Consider the following 23,607-nt stretch of genomic DNA (forward strand, 5'->3'; position numbering starts at 1 on the left):
GCACACGTGTCCTGCAGGCGCTGGTGCACAGCCAGTCTGAGGGCCGGGCTGGGTTCCACTCACGGAACCGCACGGTCCCTGAAGCCTTAAACGTTTAGAAAGCTGGCACTAGTGTCATAGAAGAGCAAAGGAAAAGCCGCATCTTCACGGCTGGCTCACTCTAGGCCAAGGTCTGGCTATGCCGTTTCTAACTTCTTCAATCCAGGAATCACGATTACAACGCAGCAACAGACCACGGCACAGAGCAGCTTCCCCAGCGGCCCCTGCTCTCACTTCACAGACGTCCAGGCTGCCCCTGCAGGCACACTGGTGGTGCCGTGTGGGCTCCGAGGGGCCAGACCCACACCCACCAGGAGGCAGCTCTGCCCGCCCCACTCTGGTTCCCACCACTTGGGTTTATCACGCTCATACAACAACCCTCAATATCCCATCAGTCAACAAAATAGGGCTGCAAGAGAGGGGGCTCTGTGCCTAGGAATAAGGACGATGCCTTGGAAACACTCGATAAAAGGAAGTCACAGAGACAAATCTCGTCCATCAGGTGTGGTCAGGATGGCCGAGTGCTGCAAACGTCTTTAAGATTTCTCACTGTTGGTAAAAATAAAACCACTTAAAGAGGACAACTCAGAAACGGTGGCTTCCGAAAGATATTTCAGGCATTCCAATCAATGCCCCATGCTTGAAGCAGAAGTTTTAATCTACATTTAAAAATGTAGCATTAAGTGAATGCATTTACATACATGTTTTATGTTGAAATAAGCATTTAAGGCTGCTATTCCCTGCGTTAACTGACTTTTTAAATTAACTGAACCCCTGCCAGATACACTTCATGTCAACAGTCTAAACTGACACCAAATTTCAACCGACTTCAAGCTATGAACACTTCTTACGCCAGCTGCACGTAACACATTTTAAGTGGATATCTTATAGAACACAGAAGGCTTCCACCAACCACACAGAAGAGAGAGAGAAGAGGAAGCGTCGTTGTCATGGAGAAGCCTGGCTCGGCTCAGCTGGCTTCCACCACACACACACACACACACACACACACAGCTGGCTTCCACCACACACACACACAAGCTGGCTTCCACTACACACACACACACACACACAAGCTGGCTTCCACCACACACACACACACACACAGCTGGCTTCCACCACACACACACAGCTGGCTTCCACTACACACACACACAGCTGGCTTCCACCACACACACACACACACAAGCTGGCTTCCACTACACACACACACACACAGAGCTGGCTTCCACCACACACACACAGCTGGCTTCCACCACACACACACACCACTCACACACAGCTGGCTTCCACCACACACACACAGCTGGCTTCCACTACACACACACACACCACACACACACAGCTGGCTTCCACTACACACACACACACAGCTGGCTTCCACCACACACACACAGCTGGCTTCCACTACACACACACACACAGCTGGTTTCCACCACACATACACACACACACATACACACAGCTGGCTTCCACTACATACACACACACACAGCTGGTTTCCATCACACACACAGCTGGCTTCCACTACACACACACACACAGCTGGTTTCCACCACACACACACAGCTGGCTTCCACCACACACACACACACACACACACAGCTGGCTTCCACCACACACACACAGCTGGTTTCCACCACACATACACACACACACACACATATACACAGCTGGCTTCCACCACACACACACACACACACAGCTGGCTTCCACCACACACACACAGCTGGCTTCCACTACACACACACACACAGCTGGTTTCCACCACACAAACACACACACACATACACACAGCTGGCTTCTACTACATACACACACACACACAGCTGGTTTCCATCACACACACAGCTGGCTTCCACTACACACACACACACATACACACAGCTGGTTTCCATCACATACACAGCTGGTTTCCACCACACATACACACACACACATACACACAGCTGGCTTCCACTACACACACACACACACACAGCTGGTTTCCATCACACACACAGCTGGCTTCCACTACACACACACACACAGCTGGTTTCCATCACACACACGGCTGGTTTCCACCACACACACACACACACACACACACAGCTGGCTTCCATCACACACACAGCTGGCTTCCACCACACACACACACACACACAGCTGGCTTCCACCACACACACACACACACAGAGCTGGCTTCCACCACACACACACACACACACGGCTGGCTTCCACCACACACACACAGCTGGCTTCCACTACACACACACACACACAGCTGGTTTCCATCACACACACACAGCTGGTTTCCACCACACATACACACACACACACATATACACAGCTGGCTTCCACTACACACACACACACACAGCTGGTTTCCATCACACACACGGCTGGTTTCCACCACACACACACACACACACACACACAGCTGGCTTCCACCACACACACAGCTGGCTTCCACCACACACACACACACACACACAGCTGGCTTCCACCACACACACACACACACAGAGCTGGCTTCCACCACACACACACACACACACGGCTGGCTTCCACCACACACACACAGCTGGCTTCCACCACACACACACACACACACACAGCTGGCTTCCACCACACACACACAGCTGGCTTCCACTACACACACACACAGCTGGCTTCCACCACACACACACACACACAAGCTGGCTTCCACTACACACACACACACACAGAGCTGGCTTCCACCACACACACACAGCTGGCTTCCACCACACACACACATACACAGCTGGCTTCCACCACACACACACAGCTGGCTTCCACTACACACACACACACACAGCTGGTTTCCACCACACATACACACACACATATATACAGCTGGCTTCCACCACACACACACACACAGCTGGCTTCCACTACACACACACACACACGGCTGGCTTCCACCACACACACACAGCTGGCTTCCACTACACACACACACACACAGCTGGTTTCCATCACACACACACAGCTGGTTTCCACCACACATACACACACACACACATATACACAGCTGGCTTCCACTACACACACACACACACAGCTGGTTTCCATCACACACACGGCTGGTTTCCACCACACACACACACACACACACACAGCTGGCTTCCACCACACACACAGCTGGCTTCCACCACACACACACACACACACACACACAGCTGGCTTCCACCACACACACACACACACAGAGCTGGCTTCCACCACACACACACACACACACGGCTGGCTTCCACCACACACACACAGCTGGCTTCCACCACACACACACACACACACACAGCTGGCTTCCACCACACACACACAGCTGGCTTCCACTACACACACACACAGCTGGCTTCCACCACACACACACACACACACAAGCTGGCTTCCACTACACACACACACACACAGAGCTGGCTTCCACCACACACACACAGCTGGCTTCCACCACACACACACATACACAGCTGGCTTCCACCACACACACACAGCTGGCTTCCACTACACACACACACACACAGCTGGTTTCCACCACACATACACACACACACATATATACAGCTGGCTTCCACCACACACACACACACAGCTGGCTTCCACTACACACACACACACACGGCTGGCTTCCACCACACACACACAGCTGGCTTCCACTACACACACACACACAGCTGGTTTCCATCACACACACACAGCTGGTTTCCACCACACATACACACACACACATATACACAGCTGGCTTCCACTACACACACACACACAGCTGGTTTCCATCACACACACGGCTGGTTTCCACCACACACACACACACACACACACACACAGCTGGCTTCCATCACACACACAGCTGGCTTCCACCACACACACACACACACACAGCTGGCTTCCACCACACACACACACACAGAGCTGGCTTCCACCACACACACACACACACACGGCTGGCTTCCACCACACACACACAGCTGGCTTCCACTACACACACACACACACAGCTGGTTTCCATCACACACACACAGCTGGTTTCCACCACACATACACACACACACACATATACACAGCTGGCTTCCACTACACACACACACACACAGCTGGTTTCCATCACACACACGGCTGGTTTCCACCACACACACACACACACACACACAGCTGGCTTCCATCACACACACAGCTGGCTTCCACCACACACACACACACACACAGCTGGCTTCCACCACACACACACACACACAGAGCTGGCTTCCACCACACACACACACACACACGGCTGGCTTCCACCACACACACACAGCTGGCTTCCACTACACACACACACACACAGCTGGTTTCCATCACACACACACAGCTGGTTTCCACCACACATACACACACACACACATATACACAGCTGGCTTCCACTACACACACACACACACAGCTGGTTTCCATCACACACACGGCTGGTTTCCACCACACACACACACACACACACAGCTGGCTTCCATCACACACACAGCTGGCTTCCACCACACACACACACACACACAGCTGGCTTCCACCACACACACACACACACAGAGCTGGCTTCCACCACACACACACACACACGGCTGGCTTCCACCACACACACACAGCTGGCTTCCACTACACACACACACACACAGCTGGTTTCCATCACACACATGGCTGGTTTCCACCACACACACACACACACACACACACCGGGGAATCCCACGACAATGTGAGTCAAGAGGACGAACACAACAGCAGAGGCGAGCAGGACAACACGGGGACAACACACAGGAAAAGCACATGGCAGGCGGCAGGCAAATGAGGCGTCTACGTACCTGTTTTTGATGTGGTAATATATTGCAAGAGCTACACTGTAAAACAAGAGGCAGGATTTCAATGTTTCAGGATTTCACGTATTCTGAACACAAACATTTAAATCTAGGCAAAAGCCAAACAATCCAGCTTTACAGCGTCATGTGGAAAACCTACTTTCCAAACCACGGCCCCCCGGGGCACGCCCCCAGGAACCCTGCCACCTTTCCCAGTGCCTTTAGGGACAAAGTGGTCGGTCCCAAGTTCCGAACGACCCTCACTTGTACGATGCAGGTGCTGTGTGAAATCCAGGTGGTGCGACCTAGACAGCGTTTGGAATCTGCCCCTCCTCACCGCCAGTTTAGATCAGCATTGCCCTGTATCCACCGCAAGCCGAGTAGCACCCACAGCACTCTGCTCTTCTGTGCTTAAACAAGTCTGGGATCCACAAAGCTTACCCACTCCTGCTCCGACGGCACCGTGACGTCCACCTGTGGGACCACTTTCAAGCGTTCATCCTACATTCCAGATCTCAATCAGCGATTACAGCCTCTTCCCTGAGTTTTTTTTAAATAAGGCTTTCCTAACGGTGAATACATTGTAATTATTGTAGGCATTTTGGAAAATTCTTAAGCATAAAGGAAAATAATCCTTCTGCCCATAGGTAGCACTGTTAGCTGGTGATGTGAAGATACCTATCTAGAACCTACACGAGCAAACAGGCTGGCATCCTCTTATCCTTACATCAGCAGTTTTCTGGCCATTAAAACATCCTTCAAAACCACGACTTTAAATGGCTAGTTATAATCCATTCCATGATCACGGAGCGACTTAACCACTTCTCTAGTGATGAACTTTCTAGGGTGTTCTCTAATATTTATCAAGCACAGTTCACACCACAACGACCGCCTTCACAAATACCCGTGCCAGTTACGACCACATTCTTTCCACTGTCCGTGTGGAGTTAAGTCCCTGGTGACGTGCGCCAGGGCCCTCTGCAGACACCATGGCCACGTGTGTCCTCAGCGCACCTGTCTCACCTGACGCTGGCTGACACCCACCCAGAGTGAGTCACAGGACAGTTCTCAATGGCACAGGTAAAAAGGGGCCTTTATTCAAGCCAACTTTCTTTTTAAAGATGTATTTGAGGCCAGCGCCGTGGCTTAACAGGCTAATCCTCTGCCTTGCAGCGCCGGCACACCGGGTTCTAGTCCCGGTTGGGGCGCCGGATTCTATCCCGGTTGCCCCTCTTTCAGGCCAGCTCTCTGCTGTGGCCCGGGAAGGCAGTGGAGGATGGCCCAAGTGCTTGGGCACGGCACCCCATGGGAGACCAGGAGAAGCACGTGGCTCCTGGCTTCGGATCAGCGCGATGCGCCGGCCGCAGCGGCCATTGGAGGGTGAACCAACGGCAAAAAGGAAGACCTTTCTCTCTGTCTCTCTCTCACTGTCCACTCCGCCTGTCAAAAAAAAAAAAAAAAAAAAAAGATGTATTTGAAATGCAGAATTGTGGAGGGGTTGGAGAGAGTGAGAGAGGTCTTCCATCTGCTGGTTCACTCCCCAGATGGCCACAGCGGCTGGGCTGCACAGACTGAAGCTTCTTCGGGTCTCCCACGTGGGTGGCAGGGCCACGAGCGCTGGGGCCACCTTCTGCCGCCTCCCCAGACACATCAGCATGGAGTGGAGCAGACGGGACTTGAACTGCTGCACCGCTGGGGGCGGCTTCACTCGCTGCGCCACCACAGCGGTCCTGGAACGTGGGCTGTCACTCGGGCTGACGGCCACGTGGTTCCTGATTTCCTCGTGAGCAGCGTCCTCTAGATCCTCGCACCATTTTTACTCTATCTGAACTCTACTGAGCTTCTCAGAGCACAGGTAGCCGGCGCTGGCAGGCCATGGTGCTGTGGCGTCCTCCTCCTCTGAGCATCGGCCGCAGCACCCGGGCCGAGGAGGACTCCAGCTGGGGCGAAGGGGCTTCGGGATCTCAATCCATGCTTATCGCCGGGGTTTTAAATCGTCATCATCGTTGTAGACATTAGTGAAGATGGTAGATGTGGCTGATCCTATGTCAGGAAGGAGCAAACTCCAGTTCGGGCAGCAGATGTCAGGGGTTCTGGTCTGCGTGAGGTCTTGTGCCTTCTGGAAGGGAGAAGTTCCTGTGTTCTTTACCACACTGGCTGCTTTGCTCGCCTGGCGCGAGGTCTAAAAGGAACGTTCTGGACGATGGGGCTAGTGTGATAATTACGCTCATCTTGGACTGACCTGCTAGCCCCGGCGAGGGGGCCGGACACAGGACCACTGGACAGACATCACTGGGCTGACGTCACAGCTCTCACTTAGGGTTAGGGCGCCCCTCGAGAGCCTCCTCTGAAACACTGGGACGACACAGCCCCCGTCACAGAGCTGCTGTGGCCACAGGAAATCAGGCAGATGAAGGGCTCTCCTAGATACAATCGTCCAGGGTGAACACTCTGTTACTGTCCCTCCCCAGTGACAGATCTTCTGGCTTCTCCAGCCTGGGTGAAAACCTTCAAGACCCTGCCCCGGTCCCCGTCTCCCTAGCCCAAGGCAGCACTGAATGTGAACATGGCCAAGAGCCACACCCTTGGAGGCAGGAACACCAGCTAAGCACCTGCCACCCCCAGCCAGCCAGGCTGCCTTCCTGGGTGCAGATAAGGGGCCGCGGGCCGGCCATGTGTCTGTACCTTGGGCAGGCCTTGATTGACAGGGCCCTTGAACTCTAAAAATCAGCTTAGATGTGAGCTGTCTAGAACTTAGAGCAAGGAGACTTGGAGCAGTGAAGCCTAATGTATCCGTGACTGTCTGAATCTCATCAACACTGGATAAGGTCTGGATGCAGAGAGCAGAGACGGCTCCGGGAGCCCCCTGCGGGTGGGTGCAGGGTGCTCCGGGGATAAGGTCTGGATGCAGAGAGCAGAGACGGCTCCGGGAGCCCCCTGCGGGTGGATGCGGGGTGCTCTGGGCTGGGCGGGCGCCGGGAAGCAGCACCTCCTACTCCTCTGCTCGCCTCCCCCATCAGGGGATCGCTTTCCTGACACCTCAGAGCCCCGGGCAGTGCACACAAGCCACCACGTCTCCATACACATCTGGTCTTTGCAGCCGACTCCTCCGAACGGCTCCTGCGGCCTCGGCTTCCTCTTCCTCCACCCGTGATTTCAACTCACAGCTTATTCAGACGTGTCAAGGGGAGCAGGAGGCAGCTGCCCACTTGCACCGGGGCCCCCAAACCTGGCTGCCCACCGGAATCTCCGGGGGAGGGCAGTGACACCATGGGAGGGTTCAGCCGAGGTCTGTGGGGGCGACACCCACCGGCTGTGTGCTCTTAAGCTCCCTGGTGGCTCCCAGGAGCACCCAGGGCTGGCGCGGGTGCTTTATGTGGACACACACATTTGTGTCTCAGGTGCACCTCGTAGACAGGACCAGCACCAGGCTCCCAGGAGTGTGTCACAACCGCTGGCAATTTTAAGCCTAACGGCGAGCAGCTGAGTCAGAGCCACCTGACCTTGGCGACCCTGGCGAGCCTCCCTGTCCCTGACACGCCGCCATCCCTCTGCTCCTGCTAGGAGAGGCCCGGAGGCAGGGGACGTCAGCCGCTCTGGGCTAGAACGGATGTCAGCTCAGTGCCGAGCACCGATCCGGCCCTTCCACATCTCTGTCCCCATGATGTAATGCAGGAAACGCTTCCCAGAGGCACTGAGCCTCCCTTCCTGGTGGGAAGCTCCAGCCCAGGCAAGGCCACAGCAGCGTGGGGGTGGGGCACACACCACAGGGGACAGCTGGGAGCTGGAGCCCAGCAGGCGGAGGGAGGCAAGTCGACCTCACGGCCACCTGCTGGGCGCTGGTCACGTGGGCTCACACGCCCAGCAGGCTACAGAAGGCTTCTAAGGTAGAAATCTGAACACTTCGCAGGATGGCTGCAGGGTGGCTCGGGAGGGGGACCGTCCTCCAAGGCACAGACGTGAACCGTCCGGGCGTTCCACTGGAGAGCTCCGGGCCAGACCCCAGCACCCCAGGGTCTCCGTGATGGCTGGCAAAGGCGGCGGGGAAACGCGCCCCCCTGCTCCGGCCCAGCCCCACACAACCTCCCCAGTGTGAGCGCGCCCAGCTCCAGGCACACACACCGGGGCCCAGGCGCAGCCTCGAGTGTCTGGAAGGGCAAACGCTGGCGGGGCTCTGCCAGGTCGGCGTCAATGTGCAGCGAGAGGGGGAGAGCGTGGGCAGAACCAACAAGCTTCACAGAACCTGCGTTTAAACCTGACCTGCAACTTGGGCCTTTTATGCACACAGCATCGTGTAAGCACGTTCCGAACTCCCCGCAACCTGACCACCAAAACCCCTCGTTAACCAGAAGTCCTGGATTGTTCCCGCTGCCCCTCCCACCCACCCCCGCCCCCGGCTCGGCTGTCCGTCAGGCGTCCGCATACCCACCATTTAATTGTATACTTGAGGTTCGGTTGACTGACTGTGCTATCGTCTAGGAAAATAGTGGAGCAGGAGCTGTACTTCCTTGCTATTTGTCCTGGAGGGTGCTGGAAGACAGGGGAACAAGACAAGCAGTTACACAGGGCCCCACGTCCCGTCACCCCCTCTGCTGGGCACCGAGCGCAGGCCCCCGCGGACAGGGAACATTCCACTCACAAGAGGGACCCCCGCACACTCGCGTGGCACCACCCAGCCAGCCCCGAGTCTCCTGCATCTGGGGGACCCTGCGACACACGGGGCGCACCGTGCACCACAGGGAGGGAGGCCCACGGCTGGGCTGGCATCCTGCTCCTGTGCCCTGACATCAAGACAAGGGTCTGCAGTGCGCACGGGGCCCTGGGCTACGGCTCGCTGGGGCCCCGGAAAGTGCCAGCGACGTTAAGTTAGACTCTCCGGACACTCTGGGTTTCAGCAGCTAGAGTCATAAAGAAAGGAAAGAAACTGCTTTGTTAGGGACAAAACAGGTTTGAGAGCAAGATTACCTGACATTTCAGAAACTATGACCGCTGGGTGACGTTCAGGTGGTGGGACTGTGCCGGCTGTTTTTATGTTTGCATATTTGAAAAGCACACAGAGAGACAGAAATAGAGAGAGCTATCTGCTGGTTCACTCCCCAAATGGCCACGACGGCCAAGTTTGGGCCAGGCTGAAGCCAGGAGGCTGCAGCTTCGTCCAGGCCTCCCACAAGGGGGCAGGGCCCCAGGCTGGCTCCCAAGTGGATTAGCAGGGCACTGACAGGAAGCAATGCCTATCTGGGGTGCTGGCATCCCAAGCAGCGGCTCCACCTGCTCACCTGCTGTGTCAGGAGCCCACACCAAGGGCGCAGACCCGCCTGTTCTTCTCCTGGGAGAACCTTAGCACAGAGCACTCCTGGAAGGGCCAGGAAGGGAGGGGTGCTGAATTTACACGCCGAGGCCTAGCTGAGCACTAAGTCGACTGCTGGCAAAGGTGCGGACGCCATCACTCACTTCCCACGCGGTGAGGGTTCCGGTACCTAACAATCTCAGAGGGAAACACTGGGGGAACCTGGTTGCTGTTCAGGCATCCAGTTCCTGACGGCGCAGCTAGAGGGCGCTGCACCCCGCAGCACCCGGCCCGCCTCCCTCCCCAGGCCTGGCTCGGAAGGAAGCAGCCAGAGGAAGCGCGCACTCCCTTCCCCGCTGACACCGCCTTGTGCTGGGGGAGGAAGCCAGCTGGTTGCACCTCGTGGGTTGTAACGTGGCAGGCCACAGCACTCTCGGGACGCCATTCCAAGAGCATCCCTGTCGGTTCTCGGCAGCTCTTATGGCATTAGGATCAGGCAGGGCACACTGAAACGTAGAAGCTAACAGCCACCAACACGGCGGCAAGGTTTTAGAAAAGCCTCAAATCCTCTCCCCACAGGCGCCCAACTCCCAGCACACACCGTCGACACAGACACCCAGACCTGAGCGGACGGGAGACGTCACCGCTTCCCGGGCGGTTTCCACTCTTCCTCTGACCTGGGCCTCAACTGTGAAGGGAACTGCCGGGAACAAAGGGCTTCCCTGGGAACACCTGTGCCGGGAAGCAAGGCACGGCAGAGCAGGGGTGCACTTGCCCCGCTGTTGTCTAAGAGATCACCCCCGGAGCTCGCGGACGGCAGGGAACGCCGCGCTGCACGCCCAGCCCCAGGAGTCAGGATTAACACAAACCAGCCACACGGAGGGGCCCGGTCCTGGCCCGGTCCTGGCCCGGGCACGGCCCAGAACCAAGGGCTGATCTGCCAAGTTTTCAAGGCGATGCCTCGTCAGCCTCCTGGCTGAACTGAATAAAGCGCACAGGTGTTAAGCTACGGGGATTCTTGGCTGCAGGGATCCGACACCCTGAACACCAGCTGGGCGTGAAGCCATCTGGTGGCCGTCAGGCCGACCACGACGGCCGAGCCTCATTCTCTGGATCTAAAACCCCAGATCCCCAAGAAGCTCAAACGACCAGAGAAGCTCCTGGCCTGAGGCTGCTCCCCATTCTGGGGACACGGAGGGAGGGCCACGGCGCACCCAGCAGCGGGCGCACCTGTGCCGTGACAGCTGCCCGCCCTCAGCAATCACTGAGAAGTGGGCCCGGGTGTCACCAAACGGTTGTGACAAGCACCAGGTGCGCTGCAGACATCGCAAGCTTCAGTCAAAACGTGCTTCTCGTTTGTTTGTCCCATGATTCTGAACAACCGGCAGGCCTGCGGTTGTGAGGTCCTGAGCACGTCACAGAGCGGCCACTGCGGCTGGGGGTGACCGTGGCCCAGTGCGGCTAACCTGTGACCTGGGCAGGACAGGAGCCAGCCATTCCCACCTTAGCTCCCACATCCGCAGACGGATGAAAACCACAGCCCTACCTCCTGGGGCACCGGGAGGAGGAGGAGAAGAGGTGGCATCTGGGAGTGCTCCGGCAGCGCTGGCACGCGGGGAGTCCTCCATCCGAACTCAGCAGCAAGTGCATCGCGCCACACCTCACGCCTCCAGCACTTCAGGAGAGCGTCTCACTCTACCCAAGAGGCACCAGGGACCCGGGACCAGCGGAGGGCGCCCGGGTGGGGAGTTCACCCAAGAGGCACCAGGGACCCGGGGGCCAGTGGAGGGCGCCCTGGTGGGGAGTTCACCCAAGAGGCAGCAGGGCCCTGGGGGCCAGTGGAGGGCGCCCTGGTGGGGAGTTCACCCAAGAGGCAGCAGGGCCCCGGGGGCCAGTGGAGGGCGCCCTGGTGGGGAGTTCACCCAAGAGGCACAGGTCCCCAGGGACCAGCAGAGGGCGCCCCGGTGGGGAGTTCACCCAAGAGGCAGCAGGGCCCCGGGGGCCAGTGGAGGGCGCCCCGGTGGGGAGCCCCTCTCTCCCGCTGCTCTCCGCCCTGAAGCACGAGCCGACAGTGTTCTGGATTTCTCCATGTGCGAGCACCCGACGCTCGGCTGCGTGCTGGGAGCTGGCACAACTCCCGCTGGACAGGGAAGCCAAGGCAGGGCAGGGAGGAGTCACACTTCCAGAGTCAGGCTGCAGGCCTGCACCTTCCTACCCACAGGCCTTCCCCTGGGCCGGGTGCCCCAAACTTGTGCAAAGGGTGCGACAGAGGCCTGCTCCCTCCTGGGCCTCATCCACCCTCAGAACTCTGCTGGCAGCCCTTCCTGGGGCGCCTCCCCACTGCCAGACCCGTGGGGCTGACAGCGCCACCCCTCCCCTGAGCCCATCATGCCCTGGGCTCGCCTGCACCATGCCAGCCAGGCACTCTGCAGGGTCCCCTCCGGCTCACTCCTCTAGACAGCAAGTGTCAGAGTTGAGCCTAGATAACGTCCTTGATCCAGCCAACGAGGGGCAGCTCTGTCCTCACACTGCCGTCAGCCGTGGGACGTCTGCTCCGGTCCACCGCGAGCTGGGGACGGCTCCATAGAGAGGAGCGGGCACACTGGAGCCCACGGCCAGGGCCAGTGCCGTCAGGCATGAAATACCGACCTGCTGGCACTCATGAAGGACTTGGGGCAGCAGCTGGCAGAGCAAAGGGGCGGAAGCTAACCTGGACCAGGCTCTTGGTACCGGCCAGGCCCGGGGTGTCACTCTGCCACTGCCAAGCTGTGTGAGTGGAACAGTCACGCTCTGGTGGGGGAGCCGACTCCCCAGCACCCGTCCTTACAACCCGTGTGACTGCAGCCAGGGCCCAGGGGGCAGAGTCACATCACAAAGCACGAGCTAGCTCACGAATCAGGATTCTGCCCTCTTGTCTCCTAAGTTCCTGCTACACCAGGCCGCTCCTCCGAGAGCAGTTCTAATGGCCCAAACTAACCGGTTCCATAGAGTCCCTTCTCTTGGAGAATGTTCTAGAAAGGAAGAAGGAAAAATGAACAAGGAAACGTGCCTTGAAGACATGAAGAACTTACTGCTAACTAGAGTTAGAAGTTGAATTCAGAGGGCTGCTAACAACAAGACTCTACAAACCCAAGGCCAGCAACTTAGGGGAACAGTGTGGAAATCCCTCACAGCACGGACAGCAGGGTCGCCACAGGCCCAGCACTGGACCTGCAGGTGCACAGAGTTTTCCCCAAGGACGAGGAGAGCAGTCTGGCTCCATGACAGCCAGAAAGGGGAAGTGAACCAAACACCCCTCGGCAGATGAGTGGAAAAGTAGGGTGAGGCGCACCCCTAAATGGACCACGGCTCGGCCCTAAGGAAGGAGGTCTGACTCCTGCTGCTACATGGGTGAACTGCAAGGACACCACAACCAAAGACCACCTGCCGGTGAGCGCCCTCACACATCCACAGACAGAAGATCAGTGGCCGCTCAGGACAGACCACCTGCCGCTGAGCGCCCTCACACATCCACAGACAGAAGATCAGTGGCCGCTCAGGACAGACCACCTGCCGGTGAGCGCCCTCCTAACAGACAAATCCACAGACAGAAGCAGATCAGTGGCCGCTCAGGACAGACCACCTGCCGGTGAGCGCCCTCCTAACAGACAAATCCACGGAGACAGAAGCAGATCAGTGGCCGCTCAGGACAGACCACCTGCCGGTGAGCGCCCTCCTACCAGACAAATCCACAGACAGAAGCAGATCAGTGGCCGCTCAGGACAGACCACCTGCCGGTGAGCGCCCTCCTAACAGACAAATCCACGGAGACAGAGTGGCGCTGGAAAGGACAGAGGTAAGGAGGCGACAGCTCCTGGGTCTGGGCTTCTTCCTGGGAGACGAGTGTGTGCTCAGAGACCCTGGGAGACGAGTGTGTGCTCACAGACCCTGGGAGACGAGTGTGTGCTCACAGACCCTGGGAGACCAGTGTGTGCTCACAGACCCTGGGAGACGAGTGTGTGCTCACAGACCCTGGGAGACCAGTGTGTGCTCAGAGACCCTGGGAGACGAGTGTGTGCTCACAGACCCTGGGAGACGAGTGTGTGCTCACAGACCCTGGGAGACCAGTGTGTGCTCACAGACCCTGGGAGACCAGTGTGTGCTCACAGACCCTGGGAGACCAGTGTGTGCTCACAGACCCTGGGAGACCAGTGTGTGCTCACAGACCCTGGGAGACGAGTGTGTGCTCAGAGACCCTGGGAGACGAGTGTGTGCTCAGAGACCCTGGGAGACCAGTGTGTGCTCAGAGACCCTGGGAGACGAGTGTGTGCTCAGAGACCCTGGGAGACGAGTGTGTGCTCACAGACCCTGGGAGACCAGTGTGTGCTCAGAGACCCTGGGAGACGAGTGTGTGCTCAGAGACCCTGGGAGACCAGTGTGTGCTCACAGACCCTGGTGAGGGGCACAGCACTCCGTGAGTGCCCCAAACCCACCAACCAACGTGCAAACTCTAAAAGGGCGAATTTCATGGCATGTAAATTAGATATCAATAAAGTTGTCTTTTAAAAAACATATATGGCAAAAGCCAAAGACCAAACTCCAGAAAACAAAACCTCATGGGAGACTGGAAGGGGAACTGAGGGTGTCAGGGTTCTGAGCTCTGCAACGTGGTTCCCACCACCCAGTGGACAGCCTGGACGCAGGGCCACCCCTGTGGCGACTGACCTCAGCCCCCGGGCTGTCTGCTCTAGGAGGAAGCAGGGCGTCCTGGAGGAACGGCTGATGCCAAAAAGCAAAGGAGCCCCCAAAACAAACAAGGGCACGGAGCCCCCGAAGTGTGTGACTGGCCAAATCCAGACAACATTCAAATGATGGAGAATGGGGGTGAGTCGTGTCTCCCTAAAACAACGGAAGCCACAGGTACACACGGAAGATGGACGGACGGACGAAGGCAGCCCTACCCCGCAGGAGATCGGCAACCAACAAGTGTGGGGGGAGTGGGGGGCCGAGGGATGGCGACACAGATGGACTGTGAGGGTCGTGGACAGCAGACGCTAACTCGGGCTGGGGAGCAGAGCAGCGCACCCACGTGGTCGGACAGCGTCTGCAGCAAAGGACCAGAGGATGGGAGTGCCCGTGCCTGTGTGCGCTTCCTCTCTCTCTGTAAACCTCTCGCGTACATAACCAGGTCAGCAGGAAAGTGTCTGCCCACACGGTGCTTGCACGGTGGGGAATCCAGACAACCATTTCCTGATGGTCAAAGTCAACTCCAGCGACCCAGGGCCTCGCCGTGCAGACCCTGGGAAGGGCAGGCAGCGAGCCCCAGCCGGTTCTGTGGCGGACGCTCACCTGAGTCCCGCAGGTGAGCCGGGGTGGGGGTGGGGGGTGTCCTGTTGCAGACACAAATGGCTCTGAGTTCTGCACGAGTGTCAGTGACACGGAAGGCAGAGGAAGGCGGGGGACCTGCTCCGGACAGCTGGATGCCACGGCACCCCCGGAGAATGCCAGGGTGGCCCTGGCCTGCAGCCATGGCAGAGGGCAAGGCCCACAGAGGCCCATGTCTGGGGTCCCAACACACCCATGAAGGCAGGCCAGCTAGCCGAAAAGAGCTCGACCAATGGAGAATTCCGATTCTGACGACACCGCTGTGGTGACAGAGAACAGCCGTGGCCTCCGGGAATACACAGAATGTGAGGGGTCAAGGGCGTGGCAGAGGCCACCATCTCCCAGATGAGCCAGGAGAATTAACACAGGCTGCTGGTCAGAGGGCCACAAGAGACAGCGACGGACACTGGTTTAAAAGTGGTGAGTCTGGGTAAGGAGTAGGTCAGAGTTTTCTGCTTTTACAAGTTGAAAGCTTTTCAAAACAAAAGCCACACACACCACGCACACAGACGCTGCCCTGGGAGCCTGGCGCGAGGCTCAGGGAGAATCTGCTGCTTCTGTGTGGATGTGCGTAGTTTTCATCTGAAAGGCACAGAGACAGAGACAGAGAGAGCCACACAGACAGGGACCGATTTCCCCTCCTCTGGTTTATTCCCCAAATGCCAGCGACAGCCAGGGCCTGGCCCAGGCTGAAGCGGGAGCCAGAACTCAAGGTGGGTCTCCCACATGGGTGGCCGGGACCCACATACTCGAGCCACCATCTGTGCCTCCCAGGGTGCGCACCAGCAGGAAGCTGGCTGGGGAACAAGGCGGGGACCCAAGCTCAGGCACTGGGCCACGGAACAGGCATCCCGCGCGACCTCCCAACGGCTGCACCGATGCCCAGCCTGCGTCTGCTTCTTCAAGGGCCTTCCCGAGCAAGTGCCTACTTGGAACACAAGTCTGTTCCTTGTCAGACGCCACGGCTCCCTCTGTCTCCAGCCCTGTGCGCGATGGAAAAGCTGCAAACCGAGCAGTTAAGAAGAGAAAACTAAGAGTGCACGGTGCAGGGGATGCCACAGCACACGGAGCCTGGGCAGCCAGAGCCAGTGGCGTCCGAGCACCGTGAGAGGTGGGCAGCAGGGGCCAGAGATCTGCGCCGGCCTGTTCGGGGACGACATCCAAGAAGCGTGTGAAGAGGTCGGGCTCCCAGCACAGCAGCGCTCAGCGCGGCCCCTTCCGTGGGAGTCGTAACCAGGACCCTCCACAAAGGCACCAGGGAAGTGGCTCCACCTGTCGGCTGGCCTGCGTTGGCACAAACCATCCCACCCCCCACCCCCCGGGCCGCTCCTGCAGAGGGAGAGGGCAGAGGATGGGAGTGAGGCCACAAAGGGAGAGGCCTCCTCGGAGCTGCCCTCGCACCCGGCCCAGGTGCCCACTGCACCAGCATGGCTGTGTGGGGGGCGTCAGCATGCCTAGACATTCCGCAAAAGCGAGGAGGGTGGGGGCTGGGCAGCCAGGAAATAAAGGAGAAACTATTTAAATAAAGGGTAGAGGAGAGGGAATGACCAACCGCAGACCCAGGCCGCACTGCAACACGCCTGAGTCACGCGCACGCCTGCTGTGTCAGCACTGGGTCTCCCGGGGGCAAAGGCGGGGACAGGATTGTTAAATTTTTGGTTTCTGGGTCTAGCTTGCTTAACCTTCGACTCTGAGGGCGACCAGAGGAAGCGTGTAACCTGACAAGGCCCGTTCGACAGGAATTCAAAGCTAAAATGCAGAAATCAGTTCACAATGCCACTGTGTAAGAACAGACATGGAGCAGTGGGCTAGGCAGTCCCCGGGACACCAGGGCCAAGTCCTGGCTGTGGCACTTCCGACCCAGCTGCCCGCCCCTGTGTCTGGGAAAGCGGGAAGATGGTCCCGGTACTCGGGCCCCTGCCCCCAGTATGGGAGACCACCACGGGGCCCAGGCTCCTGGCTCAGCGTGCCCAGCCCCCACCACGGCAGCCTTTGGGGGAAGTGAACAAGGACATGAAGACGGACTTCTACGCCCTCTCGCTATAACTCTGCCTTTCAAATAATCAATGAACATCTTACCACGAAGCAGCAAACACCACTCACCAGTGTTCCCAGAGGAGCCGACCACATGTACTCCTCGGGAGCAATCCTGGGTCTTAGTAACTGTGATTAAAGGTATCCACGCTGCAGGGACCAGAGAGACTTCCACCAGCTCTGTGTCACACCCACTTTCAGTCCAGGCAGTTCCTGCATCGCCCTCCGCTCATCACCCGGGCCCGGAGGCCAGGAAGTGCCACCCAACCAGGAGACAAGAAAACCCAGAGAGCAAGCTTCCCGGGCCATCAGCGGCTCCAAGGCCAGCCAAGAGCGTGGCTCCTGCTCACCTGGAGAATAACCCTAACTGCTTTACTTCCCCACAGAAGTTCTAGAACTATTCCCTATGTCGATGTTGATTTTTTTTTAATGAAGATGACACCAAATAACACCTTTCTCATTCCAAAGTGCGTTACAGCAAATGAGGTGTGGGGCAGACTGGCCATGCAACTCCTGGCTTTTTTCTGTTTCAATCTTTTTTTGTTTTCTAAGTTCTCAGAAAAATCGGCTCATTTTAGGTACGCTCTCGCCGAGTGGCAGAAGATGTAGAAAAAGCGGCTGAAGGCGAAAGTCCCGAGTCTGGCCTGGCGTTGGGAGGGCTCCACAGGCTACTTACAGTCGGCAAGATTTTCACTTCAATTAAATGATTGATTGAAACAGCTAATCTTTTTTTTATTATTATTTAAAAAAAAAGCCACAATTTAAATTTTAAATAAAGAGCAAACTCGAAATAAAACCATCACACAAGCCTCTTAAAAATACCTGTTTCCCGTATGGAACACACTCGATTTTCCTGTAAGAGCTCTAACTACATCTCAACACGGTGCTCACGGCAGCACACATCTGTACTTCCCTCCGGCTTCACCTGCTGTGCAGACTCCCAGAGCAGGTGGTCCTCGAACCCCCATGGATCCTTCCAGAAACAGCCTCCTTCCACGAGACCCCTCCTCTGGTCTGAGCCAGCTGAGGGCCACGCCCCCTGCCTTTCCCCGGAGAGCACGCCAGGCCACAGTCTGCTTCCCCAGCCTCCTTCCACGAGACCCCTCCTCTGGTCTGAGCCAGCTGAGGGCCACGCCCCCTGCCTTTCCCCGGAGAGCACGCCAGGCCACAGTCTGCTTCCCCAGCCTCCTTCCACGAGACCCCTCCTCTGGTCTGAGCCAGCTGAGGGCCACGCCCCCTGCCTTTCCCCGGAGAGCACGCCAGGCCACAGTCTGCTTCCCACCCTGCCTGGGCTGAAACAAGACAGGGGAGGATCGCCCAGGGCCAGCAGCAGGAAGCAGAGCCGAGCGGCACAGCCACACCCACCGCCTTCCTCCTCCCTAAACCACGGCCCCACGTGGAGTCGCCCAGCAACACGGGCTGAGCAGGTGCTTCAGAAACCGCCTCCCTCCCTGTCAGGCCTGCACAAGGGGAGAACTGCCATTCCCGAGCTGAACAGCAAGTTACATCACAAATGTCATCAGAACCAGATTCAGAAATGAGACCCACAGAGGCTACCGCAGAAATCTACGTACAGACGTGGTGTCCAGCTTCAGAGAAGCCGGCCAAGCCCCGGAGTGGCAGCAGGGACTGGTGCTGTACCTGGGGAGCGTGCAGAACGGGAGTTCGCGGGGCTCGGGGCTCGGGGCCGGGCCTCCTGGGCCCCTGGCCTGGCGCTGCCGCGCACTTGGAGACTTCCTTATGCTTCGGGCTCCTCCTCTGCAGAAGGGCAATGAGGAGGGGTCCCGCCCCAAGCAGGGGCCCTGTGCTGAGTCCAGCACACGCAGTCTGTGCTCAGGGGACGCCACCAAGCCCTACCCAAACCTCTGGCCTGCCTGTTACACCTGCAGGAGCACAGCTTGCGTGCCACCTCGGCCGCCTGGCATGGCACACCCTGCGGCTGGCTTCCCCAAGCCGTGCTCACTCTCAGCAAGATCTGTCCACAGACTTCCTAGGATGGTCGTCCGCCACCCGGGAGAAGGGCGCCGGAGCAGACCTCCATCGCTCGCTGTGCGGCAGGAGACAGGAGGCCACCGGGGCTCCGCAGGTGGGGCGGGGCTATGGACAACACCTGCAGGCAGAACGGGCAATCGCACCCCGGGCCCAACAGGTGTTCACCCAGGGCGAGGCAGGCCCTGGGACCTCACGGGACGCCACGTGTGCAGGGGGGAAGCGGACAGCACACCGGGGTCGAACTCTTGCCCTCGTCCTTCTGCACACCAACGGTGAGGGCGGCCCGGCTGCAGATCCAGCGCAGCGCCTGGCACATGCGCTACCGGGTGGGGAGGCAGCTAAAGGCCCCAAGCAGCCAAATAAGTGGAACCAAGGACTTAGACTGAGCTCTGGCCTTCACATCTCTGCACCAAGGCACACGCTCCTCTCAAGAAAAAAATCCCAATAATCAACAAAATAAACCCTGGCAATTTTCATTATCTCCTACTGACGACACACGAGGGGCCTTCAAAAAGTCTGTGGAAGAGGACTAAAAAGGTCAGTTTACTTTCTTGAGAGATTTTTGGGGATCCAGGCCAACAAGGCATCTTCCAAAAGCCCATGAAAAAGTGCGTCATGGAAAGACGCAGTGGCTTCTCAATTGTTCCTGCACCGAGACAGACTCGTGTTCCAATCCTAGTTTCCAAACACTTTTAGAAGGACCCTCACACTGATCCCACAGACCCCTTCCACCCACGCCTCATCGTCCGGGGCCACACACTGCTGTGAAGCGACCTGGCCCCTGGAAGCTGTGTGCCGCACACAGACGCTGCCCACACCTGGAGGTCAAGCACCTGGCTAGGGACCCCTCTCTCTAACCGCATTCTGTCCATCGCAAAGGGCAAGGGATGCGGCATACTGGCTCTAGTGCCAGGTATCTCAAGGCTCACATACGCCATGAAATGCAGAGCATCTACAATCCAAAGACCTCGGTCAGGACCGACACATCACCCTGGTCTCAGCATGAGGACGTACACCACACGCTCATCCCGACCGTTCAGCTGCTCCCTCACTCCAGACCTCGTGGGGGGAGTAATCTTTTCACTGACTCGGGAGGAGAGGAAGGGGCGGCTGTCACCTGGCTGCTGGCAGGGCCCCCCCTGGACCATGGGGCTGGGGAGCCGGAGCCAGCCAGATGCACCTGTAGGATAAGAGATCTTCCTGGGACCCCTCACACCTGGCCAGCAGGTGTACCAGGTCCCGCTCGGAAGGGCTGGGCTTTGGAGAAACCCTTTAAAGTGCTACCAAGTTTACCCACTTTCTTTGAGCACCCAAAGCGTGCAGACTCCACTGGGCCTTCAAACAGCGGCTGAGGAGGGGAGCGAGTGCGGAGGCTGAGAGCCCTGAGACGTGTGCCTACTCTAGCTCTACGCGTCCATTCCAAGAGGAGAGGCCAAGGGCAGGAAAGGACTGGCGATCTCAGAGTGGCGGCTTCCCTCCGGGCCTGTGTGGTATCCACTGCGACACCGCGCCCGCCGTCTTCCCACAGACAACGGAGACCGGGGCCTCCAGAAACACTTCTGGGACTGTGGATAAACACCGAGCGATGGCTGTCCAGTGACGACCCCAACCGAGACCAGGGACACGGCGGCATTCCTCCCGGGGTGGACAAACGCATGGACCACCTGCACCCAGCGCGGACACAGCCACCGAAGCTCACACAGTCGTTAGCGCGAAACACGGAGACAGCTTCACTTACATGGTTAATGAAGAGACTCTTCCGTTTTTCTCTCACTGTGGAAACAAAAGATGTGACAGAAACGTTACACGCCTGCACGCCAGCCCCGGGCCTCGGGTGGTGGTCCCCCCTCCCACCAGCCAGCACGCCCCCCGGGGAGCCGCACGCCTGCCCGCCGTGAGCAAGGCCCGCAGAGGAAAACACCCCCACCTCGGCACAGCAGCTGGAGGGATCACGAGCGACACAGTCTCACGGGCCGCGTGCACCTTACCAGGCCCGTGTGCGCGCGACGCTCACGGGTGAAAACTAATAGGTGGAGTGCTACGACAGGGGGCGGGTGCGACTGAGCTGGGTCTCATCTGTCATGGAAACCGCTCTGCACGCCGGGTGCTGCTGAGTAGGCCTGGCTCCTGCCCAGGAGGCCCCAGGGAACACCCTGCAGCACCCCCGCCCTCAGTCATGCTGACCAACCTCACAAAAACCAGCCCCGCTCTGCCTAACCCGAAGGCCTCTCGGCCTGCCATCTGCCCAGCGGGGCCTGCGCTGGGCGGCCCAGCCTGCAGGGCTCCTGCTCTCAGTGTTGGTCAGAACGGGAGCTCGCAGGCCCAGAGACGTGGACAGGAGCCAGGGAGTCCAGAGGGGGCTGTAGGAACTCAGTGTCATTGCAATCCGCATCTCTGCCCCGACAGACTCACTTCTGTGGGTGCAGACCAGTGCAGCCACACACTGAGCTGATCCTCGCGGGTGTGCAGGAGGCGCCCTCCGAGGTCCCGGGAACCCCTGACGTCCCCGTGGGCAGAGACTCCGGGAACCGTCCCCCATCCCGCATCGTCCGCCTGCAGTCGGTTCCCAGGTTCACAGGGAAGACCTCTCTTGTCCACAGAAGCCCGCCCTCTCTGGTCTCAAAGACATTCGAGACACAAAAGCAACAGTCTGAGGATACCGCCGGGCCCGTCGGAGCGAGGGGCAGATGGACGCCTCTGCAGGCCCTGTCCCCAGCCAGGGAGCCGGCCCCCTGGAGTGCGAGCGTGTGGCAGCCACAAAGCACGGCCGGCCACGCACACGCCACAGGGCCACTCCCGACCCAGCTCTGGGTGAGCATCTGCGGGCGAGCCACACGGAGGAAAACAGTCCAGCCAGAAGCACAGGGCTTGGGCCTCCTGGCACATCTGTGCAGGTGTGCACACGTGTGTGGGGGCGGGTGCACACATGCAGCGTTATCTTCATTCAACACCAACATCCTAGGCGTGTGCCCGGGGGCAGGGTTGAGAGGATGCTTCCATGGTGGCCCCCGCTGGCTACAGGGCTGGACACGGAGCACAGGCCTGACGGGGTCCCCACACACTCCGGAGCAGCCCGGCCGCAGGTCCGTGTAGCAGAGAGGCCCCAGGCCGGCCGACAAGGTCGCCCCGAGGCCCGGCGCCGGCTCTGCCTCCCACAGAGAGAAGGCACCCACGCCTCGAGAAACCCATGGAGAAAAGGAAGATCTCCCAACTCAGGAGAGGGGATTCCGGCACAGAACCTCCCGGAGCTCTGGCTGAAAACCTGCCCGAGAAGGTTTCACGACCAGGAGGGATTCCCACAGCACCTGCTCTTCTCCGTCTCCACCTGCCAGGATCCACGGGAGGGACCAAGCAGGCCATTTCCGTAGCCCGAACAGGCTCCCATCAGGGCCAGGGGCGGGGGGAACTCAGGACCTAAATCTATCAGTCTTGTAGGCAGTCACTGATCTGTGTTAAAACGTCACCCACACAAGGTCCTCTCTGGGAACAGCTCGGCCTTTGGGTGTGATGGCAGCCCCGGGCAGGCGCGTCACTCTGCGGCACTGACAGGTGACGTCCTGGAGGGCAGGCGCCGTGTGGTCAGGTCACCCTGGGCAGCGCTGCCGCTGGCGTCCCTTCTGAGCCCCAGACAGACGCAGGAAGAGTTCCTGAGGTCCACGTTTGGACGGGGTCACCCCTTCCCCTGGCCACTCTGCCTGGGTGAGGGCACACCCCAGCCATGCCTAGGCTGCTTCTCTCTCCTGGGAACCTGAGGCGCAGACACACACATGTGCGTGACGCTATCCTGGCTGTGCCGGGGCGGGCGCAGACTTGGCCACATCCCCACTGTGCAGGATGCAGCGCGGGGGCTGCCTGCCAGGCAGGCCCTTGGCTGCCGCCTGGGAACGTGCACTTTGAGACTTCCGGTCTCCCAGCCGACGAGAGTGGCTCACAGGTCCCGTCAGTGCACGCGGCCATTCACCAGCTCAGAAGCGATACGCCGACTCATGCCTAACATCATTTTAAACCTCAGTCTTTTGGGTCACCAACGACTTATCAATCAAACATGTGGCGTTCCCAGAGTCC

At 58.6% G+C, this 23,607-nt stretch overlaps 1 protein-coding gene across 1 annotated transcript in view; it reads right to left on the reverse strand.

Annotated features, from left to right (window-relative positions):
- Nucleotides 1-23,607, reverse strand: part of CCNY (cyclin Y) — a 139,374-nt gene that overhangs the window by 10,632 nt on the left and 105,135 nt on the right. Inside the window, exons 3-5 of the mRNA XM_062211190.1 lie at nucleotides 21,281-21,315; nucleotides 9,295-9,395; nucleotides 4,872-4,907 (exon numbers count right to left, since the gene is read on the reverse strand). Coding sequence (XP_062067174.1) covers nucleotides 4,872-4,907; nucleotides 9,295-9,395; nucleotides 21,281-21,315 — 172 coding nt within the window. The remainder of the gene's footprint in view (nucleotides 1-4,871; nucleotides 4,908-9,294; nucleotides 9,396-21,280; nucleotides 21,316-23,607) is intronic.

The sequence above is a fragment of the Lepus europaeus genome, chromosome 14 (assembly GCF_033115175.1).
Source record: "Lepus europaeus isolate LE1 chromosome 14, mLepTim1.pri, whole genome shotgun sequence".
Classification (NCBI taxonomy): domain Eukaryota; kingdom Metazoa; phylum Chordata; class Mammalia; order Lagomorpha; family Leporidae; genus Lepus; species Lepus europaeus.